This window comes from Silurus aristotelis (genome assembly GCF_946808225.1).
Source record: "Silurus aristotelis genome assembly, chromosome: 16".
NCBI lineage: Eukaryota > Metazoa > Chordata > Actinopteri > Siluriformes > Siluridae > Silurus > Silurus aristotelis.
Window position 1 is genome coordinate 7,705,736 of NC_139589.1, and position 13,966 is coordinate 7,719,701.

General features: G+C 36.7%; 2 protein-coding genes across 2 annotated transcripts; both read right to left on the reverse strand.

Moving 5' to 3' along the window:
* Nucleotides 1–918: 918 nt before the first annotated feature.
* LOC310739185 (thread biopolymer filament subunit alpha) lies at nucleotides 919–7,848 on the reverse strand. The gene is made up of 10 exons (XM_083564888.1): nucleotides 7,098–7,848; nucleotides 6,393–6,604; nucleotides 6,218–6,278; nucleotides 5,794–5,889; nucleotides 5,491–5,667; nucleotides 4,754–4,879; nucleotides 3,210–3,323; nucleotides 3,012–3,118; nucleotides 1,469–1,806; nucleotides 919–1,199 (listed from the first exon to the last, which is right to left on the reverse strand). The coding sequence occupies exons 1-10, from the start codon at nucleotides 7,674–7,676 to the stop codon at nucleotides 1,180–1,182; spliced, it is 1,830 nt and encodes a 609-aa protein (XP_083421014.1). The 5' UTR covers nucleotides 7,677–7,848; the 3' UTR covers nucleotides 919–1,179.
* A 734-nt stretch (nucleotides 7,849–8,582) lies between these two features.
* Nucleotides 8,583–11,178, reverse strand: LOC310739225 (uncharacterized protein C11orf87 homolog). Its single transcript, XM_083564958.1, has one exon. It carries the CDS (start codon nucleotides 10,569–10,571, stop codon nucleotides 10,182–10,184), a length of 390 nt encoding a protein of 129 aa, XP_083421084.1. The 5' UTR covers nucleotides 10,572–11,178; the 3' UTR covers nucleotides 8,583–10,181.
* Nucleotides 11,179–13,966: the final 2,788 nt, after the last annotated feature.

Below are 13,966 nucleotides of genomic sequence, written 5' to 3' on the forward strand. Positions count from 1 at the left end.
CCTATTCCACATTTAGTCCCCATTTACTGCCACTCTTCTGGGAAAATGTTGGCCACATTTTGAAGTGTCCCATGTTTGTCCATACAGAGTATTTTACATTGAAAGATGCCTCACTCTAAAATGAGTCATATATATATATATATATACATACTGTATGTTGTACATGTGAAATATTTACTTCCATTTTGTGTATGGTGTATTAATACCTAGCTGGTAATATATGTAAGCTATACAATATATAGTATACACAAATCTTCTCAATCAGCACCACAAACACCTGCATGTCACACTTGAATGTGAAACTGATTCGCACAAATGTTAAATCTACTGTGGCCGTAATGAATGATGAATACGAACATGATAAAAAAGGTCACAAATTAAGACACAAAAAGATACTTCTAGAATTGTTGAGCAATATGTTTCTATTGTGCTGAGTTGTTACAACTCCTAATAACATTTACATTACGTTAAGTTTTTCTGAGAAATTTCTGCAGGTGGAAAATACACACTCATTCATCTATCACACGTAAGAAAATGTGTTAATGTAAGTTCTGCTTTTGAAGTTATGTTAGGATTGACACGAGACTGAATGCCTGATTATTTGCATGCAAAAATGTAAATGATATAAGATTAAATTATATGGTAAGTTTATTTGGGGCCTTGATAACCCCCTAGACCTTTAACTGCTCTGCATGTCACATTGTTGTGAACTTTTTTAAACATTATTTAAAATCTACAGCTTCAACTTGAAACTAAAGAATGGTTAAGGCTTCAGGATTTTTTTAACCTATAAGTCTGACCTGGGTTTAGATTCTGTCTCAATTATAAGTAACCTTTATTAAAGTCTATATCTATAAAAGTTTATATCCACCTTTAAGCTTATATTTTATCTATTTAAAAAAGATAAACACCAAATCATTTCATAAACACTGCTTTTATTATTTATTTGGGTCTTACCACAAGAATTTAAAAAGTAGGAATGCTTTATTGAATATGAAAATATAAAACAAGCCAATATCATAGAGAGTTGATGAAATCTTGAAGCATGTGAGGGATTTGTGTGAAAGACTGCACTTGTTCAAGAAATAAACAGAGCTGTATTTCTAGGAAGCAATATTCAGGCCAATTTAGTTATTTTTGCTGTTCTGTAATTTGAAGAGGCTGGAGGATTTTGTTTCTTCAGTAAACACTGGTTGAGACTAGATAAAGGAAAAAAAAATGTAAGTAATTAACTCAAAGACTTTTAAATAGTTTTCATTATAAATCTGCTTAATTTATTTTATTTTAATTGACATACTTTATATACATTATTATATTATAATAATTCAGTAGCCCTTATACTTGTTGTAAGTAAATTACTAAAACATTGCAAATATATAATCAGGAAATATAATTTTCATATACTTTAAGTTGACTTTAATATATCACACAAAAATAATTCATCTTGTAGGTGGGGATAAATACTTACGAGAGCTGCTGTTCAAGCTAGAAGACATGTAGCTGCTGCCACCTGCACTTAGTCCTCCACTTCCTCCCATACCCATTCCAAGACCTGCTCCAAGACCTCCTCCGTAACCTCCTCCAAAACCTCCTCCGAGACCACCTCCAACACCACTTCCTACACCTAGGCCTAGACCATATCCATATCCACTTCCAAGACCAAAACCAAGGCCAGCACCTCCACCCAGTCCTACTCCTCCACCTCCTCCTGCAGCAAGACTTAGTGCACCTCCTGCTCCTCCTCCTGCTGCTCCTCCTACTGATGACTTAGACATGTGCACAGTAATACCGCCCCCAGACTTCAGCCTAGGCCACAACACACACGCACACACACACACACACACACACACACACACACACACACACACACACTTGTCAAAATGACATTCACTGCGTAATTATGAACTGATATTTAGAAACACGTGGCTAAAGAAAAATAAGGAAGTGGCAGCTCAAAAGTTGCCCTTACCCCTTAACTGTTTATTTATATAAAAATTGACATAACTGTAAGTCACTCTGGATAAGGGCATTTACTAAATGCTGTAAATGCTTTCACTGGCACTGGAATATTTTGAAACACTAGAATTTAGCATGAGTTTTTCAATTCATTGAATTTCAAAACTCTGTTCTAATATAAATATCCAGCAGATATATGCACATTAAGAAATGTTTATTATTTAATATTTAGTGATTTGAAAATATTTAGTAAATTAAAAAGAACACAAATCATTCTATTTATGGTCTGGAGCAGACCTGAAAATGAGTTATTTGACATACTGTAAATACTACAATAAATAAATACATACATCCTAGTTATTTTTCAATGACAGCAATAATTGACATCGTATTCTCCTTCATATGCAAAAAGTAACCATGATCTAAAATTCTCTTTTTTAGTATCTCTCTCTCTCTCTCTCTCTCTCTCTGGTCATGTAACACAGAAATCCTCTGTCCTAAAAACATTCCTGCTACAGAAAACGTATTGGCTTTGCGATATACTGACATTGGAGACTCCTTCCATCAATACTGTTACAGATTACAAGAGTGAGAGAGATATACAAGAAGAAAGAATTTTAGATCATTTGCTGTCACAGTAGAAACAATAATGAGCACATTAATGTAATCCTTTAATTTGAATTACAGCAGGAATTGTTGCCAGAGTTGCTCTTAGAATTTTTTTTTATAATTAATCAAATGAGAATTCAACAGCTGGAATAAAACATCTCTGGTTGTTTACAGCTGTTTGACAGTATAACCATTTTCCATGTGGGCAGAGTGCACACATGTGACAGACCTATTTAAATATTATCTAGGTTACAATATTGGAATAATAAAGGTCTTTAAAAAATCAGGAAAAATGCTAAACCTGAAATGTCATTATACAGAAGCAATGTAAGTACTATAAATAAATAAAAAAATATGACATACGTAGGTTAGACATTAAGACATTAGTGTCTTGTGTCAAAATGAAAACAGAATATGTTTAAAACTATGTAGGATAATCCCTGTACCTGTTCTCCTCACTGTCCAGAAGTTTTTTGTACGCTGTGATTTCAACATCCAGAGACATTTTGCTGGCCAGAAGCTCCTGGTATTCTTGGCTGTAATGTGTAATTTGCTATAAAACATAATTAAAGTGGTTAAGAATAACTAGAAACAAACTAAACTAGATTATAGTGCTGTGTTTAACTTTAGATGAAGTTGGGAACCTTTCGGAGGTCATCTAGCTGGGACTTGAGAATTTGCACTTGCTCCTGATAGGTCTCGGTGTGTGTGCTGGTGTGAGATTCAGCTTCGTCTATCTGAGATTCTAGCTGAATGTTCTGGAAGAGAAAAAAAAGAACATCAACCAGATAATAATCCACACTGCACTCACAAGCACATTTACATTTAAACACAGTCAAGATATATTGCTACTTACAAAAAAGAGACTTCAAATAATGTTTCAACTTAAAAAATAAACATAAAAAATATGCACAGAATTCTACATTCTGTCTGGCCAAAAGGAGAGTATTATTATCATTCTTAATTTTTTAGTAACAAAACCTCTGACAGTAATGTCAGTAATATTTAATTAAAATAACATATTTACATTATACTGTACTGTATTGTCATTCTAATAGGTTATCTTTCAATAGTAACCATTACCATGGTAACTTGATTGTAATTGTTGATTGGTGATTACCTTTGTAAGGGTGTTAGCATAAAAATAAAAAGTTTGACATGCCATAATAAATAAAACCTGCAAATATTGGCTCACACATTGAGATATGCTATTATACTGTAGAACAATAATCAATCTAAATGATCTAAAGGCCATCTGCCTCGTATCAGTGTATTAAAATTGTGCAGCAAAAAGGGGCCCACCACAATATTAGGCAGATGCTCATAATGTTATGCCTGATCAGTGACCATTAAGTTATGCCTGGTCAGTGTATACTGTATATACAGTATGTTAGTACATCCTCTTGGGTCTTTTGTTGCCCCCTTGGGTATTGAGTATTGAGACTTTTTAGAGCCTTATGCTGTAAAATGTAAGTGTGGGAAACTGATTACAAAATACAGATTTCTACCAAAGATTATACATGTGTGAAAGTAGGTGCTACTTCCCAAGCTGTTTACTTCTGACCAAAAAAATAAATAAAAATGCACGTCTGGCTTAGAATCATCCTTAATTTATTCATTACCTTCACACTTCTCCACTACTGGCTCTTAATTTATTCTCACTCTTCTTGTGTGCTCTTCCTCATCTGATGTTCTAACTTGTTTCATGGACACTCTTCAACATTATTTTTGATTATAACCCGAGGGAAAATTAAGTATGATCTGTTGTTCCATCGAAACAATAAAAAATTGTGGTAACAAAATCTCAGATTCAGATTCTTTTACAATAAAAGCATGCAATGTATCTGTATCACAGATCTGTGTGTAAATACCAAAACTTGCTTTTGACACAATTTCCTGTGATGACACAAGAGTTTACGGAATTGGTTTACTCCAAAGTTTTACAATAAAGAACTTTCAAATCCAGCTCCTCAAATCCATCATTTTATTTATACAAAGCACACATTTTCTCATTGCTTTAATTAATTAATTTATTTATTTAAATATAGAAAACTTTTTTTTGGGGGGGGGAATGTGTCAGGAAAAATGTCAGGAAAATGTGTAAAAAAAATTAGAAAATTATTATTTTGTTGAAAATGATCTGAAATTGCTTAAAATGTCCCCAAGAAAAATATAAGTAAGTACACACCAATGATTTGAGTCTGTCGATTTCTCTCTGCACAGAGTCAATCTGAAGTTTGTACACTCTCAGTTCCTCTTTGGCCGTAGTGAGTGAATGAACACTGGGCTGAGATGAAATGGCCATCATGGAAAGCTGCAATCACAGAAAGAGAAGGGATATTAAAAGAATGTCTGTGTCAAATATTCCTATTAGCATTTAACTTTTGTCATTTGGTAATCTCACAACCTGGAACTAATTTGTCATAAATGTAGATACTCTGAAGCATGGTGGGAGAAGCATCACAATGAGAGTTACCTTTGCTCATGGGATGCTTGAATCATATCAACTATATTGTAGAAATTCATCACAAAATGTTAGAATCATAATTAATTCAATTTTGCAGGTTGATTAAACTAAATTATTAATTTAATCAAGTTTTAATTAAAAAATAAACGGGATTCAGAATAAAATAGTTTCTTTTAATTAAATTGTTATCTGTAATTATATCATTACAATTATTTTATCAGCATGTAATGTAATTTAAAATTATAACAATAGTATTTTCTATTTTATTTCTATTATATATTTTAAACTGTTTACAAAAATTTTTCTTTTAATGTATAGGTTGAATTATTGAACGTCCACTAGGGGGAAACAGACATACAATGATATATCCTATGCCTACGTTTTAGAATTTGGACTTGAATTTGAGCAGACACCCTGACTGTTACTGCAGTTTGATTATGAAGAGTGAGGTCTCATACACTGTCCTGCACGGAGAGAAGTGCATCCTGTTTGCTGCGCTGAGCCAGAACCTCATAGTGCGATTTAACCTCGGCAAGGGCAGAGGTCAGGTCTTGCGCCTGGGCTGTGTTATCCACAGAGATGGAGACGGCTGACTTCATGCTGCCAGTCACAATGTTTCTAACCTCTTTAACTTTCTGAAAAGTACAAATACCACACATACTCACAAAGTTAGAGGAGAATTAAACAATGTGTATTACAAAAATGAAACTGTTGGTTTTAGTGTGTGTGTGTGTGGGGGGGGGGGGGGGGGGGGTACTCACAGCATCGTACACCTGCTTAGACAGAGCAATTTGGTCTTCCAGACCAGCAATGCCAGCTTGCAGCTCAAAAATAGTGAGATAAAGATTGTCCACCTCCTGTAAAAAGTGTATATAAAAAAGATAAATATGCAGCGTGAATATATAAATATTCACCATTCACATTTTTGCAGCATTCCAATCTGAAATTAAAATATAATCAATAAAAAAAACATAAAAACATCCCATGGTAAAGGTAGCATGACCACTGGCTTCTTGGTTGTGTCAGTAGCATGGGCTAGTTTGTGTAGAATTATGACATTGAATTGAAATGTTCAATTTTCAGATTTAAAAAAATACAAAATGTGAAAAAGTTCAAGAGGGTAAATATTTATAATACAGTGTCCCACACTACAAATGTTTAAATTTCAAGAATAGAACTTCCTACCTCTTTTAAGTTGGTCCAGTCCATCTCCAAAGATTTGGTCTGACCCACCTCCTCATCATATCTTAGATTTTAAAGTCAGAAATGTTTTACTGCTCTAAATTATGTCCTGATGTCCATAACCAACTGAATATAACCATATAAAGACTTCAATAAATGTCTAGGACACATTTCGTACCTGGCCTGGACGTCAGCGATGATGCCTTTGTAGTGCTCAATCTCAGCAATGATAGCTTCTTTATTGGCAGTAAGACCATCAATCTGAGATTTGTAGCTTCCAATAGCTGATGTGAGCAAGATTGAGGTGCTAACAGGACCACCCTGCTCTGGATTGGTGAACATGGTAATCTTGGCTTTCAATATTGCATTGTGCTGTTCCAGTGACCGCGCCTGAATCACAACAGTCATACAGAACTTCAAGATTAGGCCTTTGTAGATGTTTCAAAGTAAAGATCCTCAATTGCGTGCCAGCTGCAATGAGCATAATACTTCTCCTTGGGGCAGAAATATGAGCATGGAACAGATTTCTTTTCATGAAACGATATATATTTCATGAACATGACTCAACTTGTTTTACTTTCTAATCCTGTAATATTGAGTTGTTGAATTGTTTTTTTTTTTGCAATAAGACAATTAAAACTTCTTGAGGACAATGAGATTAAATGGATCCTAAGAAAAAAGATTGCTTTAAAACTTACAAATCCTAGTGATATACATTTACATTAAGTTGCAAACTGCCAAAAAAGGTTTGAACTGTGGTTCAGTCGAATCAACTATGTTTCTCTAAGGTACAAAATATATGCAATGGGTGGTACCATTGCAAAAACAAGCAGTTAATTCTTAAAAACAAAGAATTTGCACTATTTTAGGAGAGTGACATTACCTTATCGATGAAGGATGCAAATTTGTCATTAAGAACTTGCAACTCTTCTTTCTCTTTTAAGCGTGTGACCTGCACAGTGTCCATGGATGGAAGAGTGGGGTCAATTGTGGGCACTGGACTGACACCTGAATCCACTGTGATAGTGGAGCTTAAGAAGGATGGGTTGAAGCCATAACCTCCAATCTTGAAGACCCGGCCACCCAGGCGAGCTCTTAGAGGAGCCACACCAGCCCTAAATCCTGCAATTCTGGCACCTGCAGCTCCCATACCCAAACCACCTAAGGCAAGTGTGCCTCCACCTAACCCGAAACCGGCACCACCGGCACCGGCACCTGCACCAGCACCAGCACCAGCACCCAGACCAAGACCAAGACCAAGACCAAGACCTAGACCTCCAAGTCCAAGTCCCAAACCATAACCTCCACCGGCAGCTCCTGCTCCCCTTGAAAGGCCAAGTGAACGGGACAGAACTGCACTAGACCCTCCACCTCCTCTGGCTCCTGAAAACAGACGGTTGCCTCCATATGTGGCTCCAAATCTGACTGCCCCCCCACTAATTCTAACATTTCTGTCAGCCATATTGTCTTAGAGCTGTGGTCCAGGTCTTTGCAGAGATGTCCTGGTGCTCAGTCAGGTAGTCCCACACCCGTTTCAGGCCTTTAAATACAGCAGCTTTTGCAGGCTGCTCATGTTGGCTGCTGCTGATTTGCTGTAGCTCTGTGCCAGTAAAAGTCACATGTTCAAGCTTAGCTGACTGGCAGGCCAGCGTCCTCCCTACAGGCACTGATCTGCCTCAGACATGTTTGGAGTGGCTCAACAACCTACAACCTGAAAAAAGTTGAGCTATTTCTGTTTAAACTTTTTTTTTTACTTATGCGGCAAGCACTGAATTATGCTGTCTAAATCCCAAAACTGATTGATTGACAGACTCTGCAAATCTCACCTTGGGTTGTATAATACTAAAACAAACATTAAGAATGTCATTTGCCATGAAAGATACCTTCTCATAATTAAAAGTGAGAGGCAGGTGAAAGCTTTATTCCAATACAGCTTTTTTTCCTAAAGGAAAGAGAATCAATTCTTAAGCATAGATTAATGGTATGTGGCATGTTATAACAGAAAGAAACTCTGTTGGCAATATTGGATCATGAAGCCATATATTCCCTGCTTTAAATTGTTATGCAACTGCAAGGGTTGACAAAATGTTTGGGTAATTCCAGCTCATGCACTGGTATAATACTAAATATCTTCTAAAAAACCTTGACATTCTGAGTAGCAGGGGATTTTATCTCGATAGCCTCTTGCCACTTCCTAAAAAATGAAAAGTAATTTTGGCAAAGTCCCATGGGGTATGGTTTGTACATTAATTAACAAGTGATTCTTGAAAGCTGCAGAGGACTGTTTTGCCGGTACCTGCCCTTAAATTAAAGCAGACTTTAACCTTAACCTTACGAGTCACATGTTAATTATCATTTATACAAATTATGAAATTATGCAATTACATGTTTATTTTGGACTCCAACAGATGATTGAATCCATTGATAAACTACAATATTTACATGCACAGTCTGCTACAATGACAAATGCACACAGCACATTTGTATTATAGTATATTTAGAGTTCAAACAGTTGTAAGAGACATATAAAGCATCTTTTGGAGATAAAGGAATTATTAAGTGCTGTGCCATGTTTAGTTTTGCCCACTGTATAAATCAAGAATTAAAGCACAAAGTGATTTCCATTTTAAATTACTTTAATCCTAAAACTTAAACCTAATTATAACAAAAAAACAAAACAAACAAACAAACAAATGAAAATATAAGATCAATCCGGGGTGAAGGATTATTAGTGAACTGTTACCATTATTAAAAAAAAAAAAAAAAAAGACAGCGCTTGGAAACTTTTTAAAAAACATTTTCTGGTTGTAGGATTCTATATAGAAACTTATGGTTTCCCCCAGATGTACAACCTGTAAATGCTTAATGGTTCTAGATTTACCTTTTTAGGTATGCATATGTATCTGGCAAATTTCACCTTACTGTCTTTTTTTTTTTTTTTTTTTTTTTTTTTTTTGCTAAAACTAAAAGAAGACAAAGAAGAAAAAGAAGAAGAAGAAGAAGAAAAAGAAGAAGTAGAAGAAGAAGAAGAAGAAGAAGAAGAAGAAGAAGAAGAAGAAGTAAAGACTATGTGAGATTTCTGTGGCATAAATTCATAATAAGTAATTTGCCACATGCATAGTTTAATAACTTATTTTAATAACTATTTAGCATGACTAATTAGCAACTACAATAGCTAGCTTCCATTGATACACTATAAAATATTTAAAAATCAAATTCAAAAACACCAATAAAACTTTATATTTCTTTCAAGACTAGTCTCCTTTTATATTTCCTTTTATGTTCCTTTTATTCAACTTGTTAAGTGTGCTATCAAGGCAGGTTATACATTAGTAAACATGATGTAGTACAAATGATTTCTTATTATATAAGTTTGGTATAATTTTTGTCTGACTCTGAGTAAACTGTTTAACAAAATGACGTGACAAATTAAAAAGTAAACACATAAATGGGTCAATTTACATTAGTGTACCCATCAACTGCTTTTTCTCTTTATGCAAAAAAGCAACAACAAAAAAATTCTTCATCATACAGTATATACCTTAAAGCCCTTCGGTGAATTCAAAAGGAGTTTGTTACAATTCGTATTACATAAAAAAAAAAAAGAAAGAAAAAAACCTTTATTTTTCCATCTGGTACGTTATGGAGCAGGAGGCAAATCTGTGTGGAGTATCAAATGATCAGCACCTTGGACAGCAGCAATCGGTAAAACTGCAGCTCAAGGTTGATGAGCTTCATTACAGTCCACAGCTGGCCTGATGCTCTACACAGTGCAGTTTTATATATTTGGATATTAAATATATTGAAAGCAGAGAAAATGAGTTGTTTTCCTATAGAGGAGAAGAAAACGGGAAACAAAAATGCGGACATGTCCCACGTATGTTATGAGTAACACGAAGCGGAATGGGGGTTTCACAATGCATCCAGGACATACCCAAGTCCCATATATAGTTTGAGATCTGACACATTATAGTGATACAGCTACAGCCTCGAGGACTCCGGCCTCCACAGCTCCGGTGTGCGCGGAAAAAGCGGCGGCATTATGCTGACGGACATGCGGAGGTTCGGTGGGTCCGGCGGCAGGACGCACGATCACGCAGCGATCCGCTTTTCTCGCGGGCGGCACAGGGCTGAGCTGATCCCTCTCGTATTCCTCCTGAGCTCGTTGGATCTTCCGCCTCTTCATCTTGCCTTTGTGGCAGTGGTGCGTGGCGAGAGAGAGCGCCACGACCCCGACGATCGCCGCGCCGAGGAGAATAAGGGCGAAGGTGGAGGAGAGCGGCGGCGGGAAGGGTTCAACTTTCTCTGCGCAAGTGCTGTTAACGCAGCGCCAACTCTCCGTGGTCCTGAAACTCATCTCCCCTGGACTGCACGGATTTAGATCCCGGACTGGTTTCAGTTACGCGTCCAAAAAAACACCCCTCAAAAAAACACAGTAATAGCAGTGGTGCCTGTTCCACCGGCTATCCGGGATCGCCTTATCAGACAGCTTTGGAAATAGGCTCACATAGGAGTGGATGTCCTGATACTGATAGACGCCTTTGTTCGGTGTTAGATCAATGAATGTCAGTCTGGAGAATCTAAATGTGTATTATGATCGTTTTAGAAAAAGCGTTTCCAAGTAAAAAAAAAAAAAAAAAACGAGGCAGAGAGCAGATCCCCACAGTGTTCCAGCGGTCCAGAGATAAAAAAAAAAAAACCCAGTGCGGGCGCAGTGCTGTCCGAGTTCCCCGTTCCCGTTCATTCACACACACACACACACACACACACACACACACACACACACACACACACACACACACACACACACACACACACACACACACACATTACTATCCTTTTGAGGACTTTCCATTCGCATAATTCATAACGCAGATAAACTACAAATGTTAAAGCTAAATTACAAATAAATGTTTTTTTACCATTCCTATCCCACCATGATATATAAACATGTCCCCCCACACACACACACACACACACACACACACACACACACACACACACACACACACACACACACACACACACACACACACACACACGCATTCACCTCAGAACTCAGGCACTGACGTCATTTCATCACCCCGAGGTCTCCGTGTTGTAATGGGTCAAACAGAGCTATCACTCTGGTTAGGCAGTTATAAAACCATCAATTCAGCGCTTTAGTGAATGTTTAATGAAGTATTTGTGGGTTTTTCGAGTTTGTATTCAAATACAGCAAGCTACCACAGTACGACTTTTTTGAAAACCAGTTCTTAAAGCTAGCCTCTTAGACAGCAGGTAAATCTAAGAGTTCTTCACTTGTCCCTCTTCCCTCCTGTCACTTTCCATTGTAAAGGGAATAAAGTAGAAGCAATGTAGAAAATGCTCTTAACTCATCTAAATGTAACAGTAAGGGAACCTTCTTATCTAACTGTATAAACCACTTGCATATGTAAACAACTCTTGTAAATATTGAAAAAGTTATGACATTTTATATTCAGGTTTTTATTTATTTATTTAATTTTTTTTTTTATATTTTTTTGCTTTTCATCCAACATCATTATCTTTCCTTCATTTGTTCATTTTCAAGGGCCTTTCCCAGGAACACACACACACACACACACACACACACACACACACACACACACACACACACACACACACACACACACACACACACACACACACACACACACACACACACACACACACACACACACACATCCTGCATGGGACAGCAGCACTTCACATACACATACACCCAGTTGATTATATTCACAGCTTCTAACAGGTTTTCAGTGAGGTGGGAGAAAACTTAAGAACCTGGAACTTTTTAATTTATAGTCTGAAAAGTGACAAACATTTATTGGCATTTCTCAATTATTGTTGGTAAGTCATAAAATATTTAAAATCATTTAATCATTTTGACATTTGGCATTTATGTGGACTTAATTAAATCTACTGCCATGTTTTGTGGAGGTTGGAGGAAACCAGAGAACAAAACAAAGAGTAACCTGAACTCAGGATTGAACCTGGGACTCTGGAGTTGTGAGAAGAGCTTACAAAAGATTATATTTGATTTATTCTTACATTTTCTTGTTGCTGCTGGTCTCTGAGAGCTACCAAACTAATTTCATTTTCATACACTACAATGACAAAAAAGTCTCTAAATCTGAATCTAAATCTAAGAGGCAGAAAACTCAATGGTATTGTGATGTTAGAATTTATGCCAGTCAGGAAGTGTCTTCTAAATAAAACCTTCTGTCAAAACACATGTTCTATCAACTTGATGGAAGATTTCTATGAAGAAGTTACAGTATGTACCAGACCCACTGTGACTGCACACCATAACTTTATAGAGCTCTCACTGTAAGCTGTCAATGGCTGAAGGCTTTTTTTAAATATATGCAAGAGGCTGGCTAGACCAGGTATTGCCAGCCCTGTCCATGTCGCCACTGTTTTCCAAATTATGTTGCTTCCCTGCTCTAATACACCTATCCAACTAATCGATCAGCTGGAACAGGGCTACCACTGGGCACTGTGACAGGGCATAAAGTGCCAACTGCCATGTAGTGACACTCCCATCTTCTGAACCCATCCAAATGTGCTCTATTTCAGCAGCTGGTTTTGTGCCAGATGTATCCTTTCAGTCCAGAACAGAACAGCCTGAAGACTGACAGCATGAGACAAAGAACTAACACTCAAGCAATTTTAGCCTCTGGGCTTTTTGTCAGTCAAAACCCTTTCATGCATGATGTTTACACAGACAGACTGTTGAGAAAATTACATATTAGCTTGTACGAATACATTATGGTTTCTAAGGTAATAGATAGGAATATACTCCAAAGACTGACTTAAAATAAAATGTGTGCATTTATCGTGTAAAGGAGTCTCCAGTCACAGTGCTATGTCACAGTTAAAGGTAAAGCTTGGACTTTTAGCTTACTGACCATAATGAAAGTGTTTTGCTTTGCAGGATACTAAAGATTGTACTTTTGTGTGTGTGTGTGTGTGTGTGGGTGTGTATATATATATATATATATATATATATATATATATATATATATATAAAACAAAAGAGTTCTGACCCATTGAGCATTAACAGCATTAACTTCTTCAGCAATTTGAGCTACAGCAGCTTGTCTGTTGGATCAGACCACACGGACCAGCCTTCACTCACTACTTGCATCAACGAGCCTTGGCCAGTAAATAACCGTGCTGCAGGTTCACCACTGTTCCTACCTTGGACCATTTTTTGAAAGATACTGACCACGGCAGACCAGTAACCCCCCAAAAGAGCTGCAGTTTTGGAGATGTTCTGACCCAGTCATCTAGACGTCACAATTTGGCCCTCGTCAAACTCATTTAATACTTACGCTTGCCCATTTTTCCTGCTTCTAACAAATCAACTTTGAGGACAAAATGTTCACTTGTCTCCTAATATATCATACCCACTAACCCACTTGGTGCCATAATGAAGAGAATCTGTGTTATTTACTTCACCCATCATAAAGTTATGCTAGGTCAATGTATTTATAAATGTATAAAATTTCTTTTTTGTTAATTAAAAAACATGCTTTTAGAGGAAACCTTTGTAACAGCCCTCAGCTTTGTGCTTTACTTAGTAAAACAGTACCTTTGTAAACATGCAGGACTTTCATCTTGTGCTGTATAAACTCTAAAACAAGACAGCTTAAATAAACCAGTGGCAAAATGCAAATCTCTACCAAAGAAAAAAAATCTGTTAATAATAGTAGCTGCACATTGCTG

Coding starts and splice junctions, on each gene's coding strand:
- LOC310739185 (XM_083564888.1), bottom strand. CDS start 7,676: ATGGCTGACAGAAATGTTAGAATTAGTGGGGGGGCAGTCAGATTTGGA. Junction 5,890..6,217: donor ACTGGACCAACTTAAAAGAG/GTAGGAAGTTCT, acceptor CACTTTTTACAG/GAGGTGGACAATCTTTATCT. Junction 3,324..4,753: donor TCGACAGACTCAAATCATTG/GTGTGTACTTAC, acceptor TTTCTCTTCCAG/AACATTCAGCTAGAATCTCA.
- LOC310739225 (XM_083564958.1), bottom strand. CDS start 10,571: ATGAGTTTCAGGACCACGGAGAGTTGGCGCTGCGTTAACAGCACTTGC.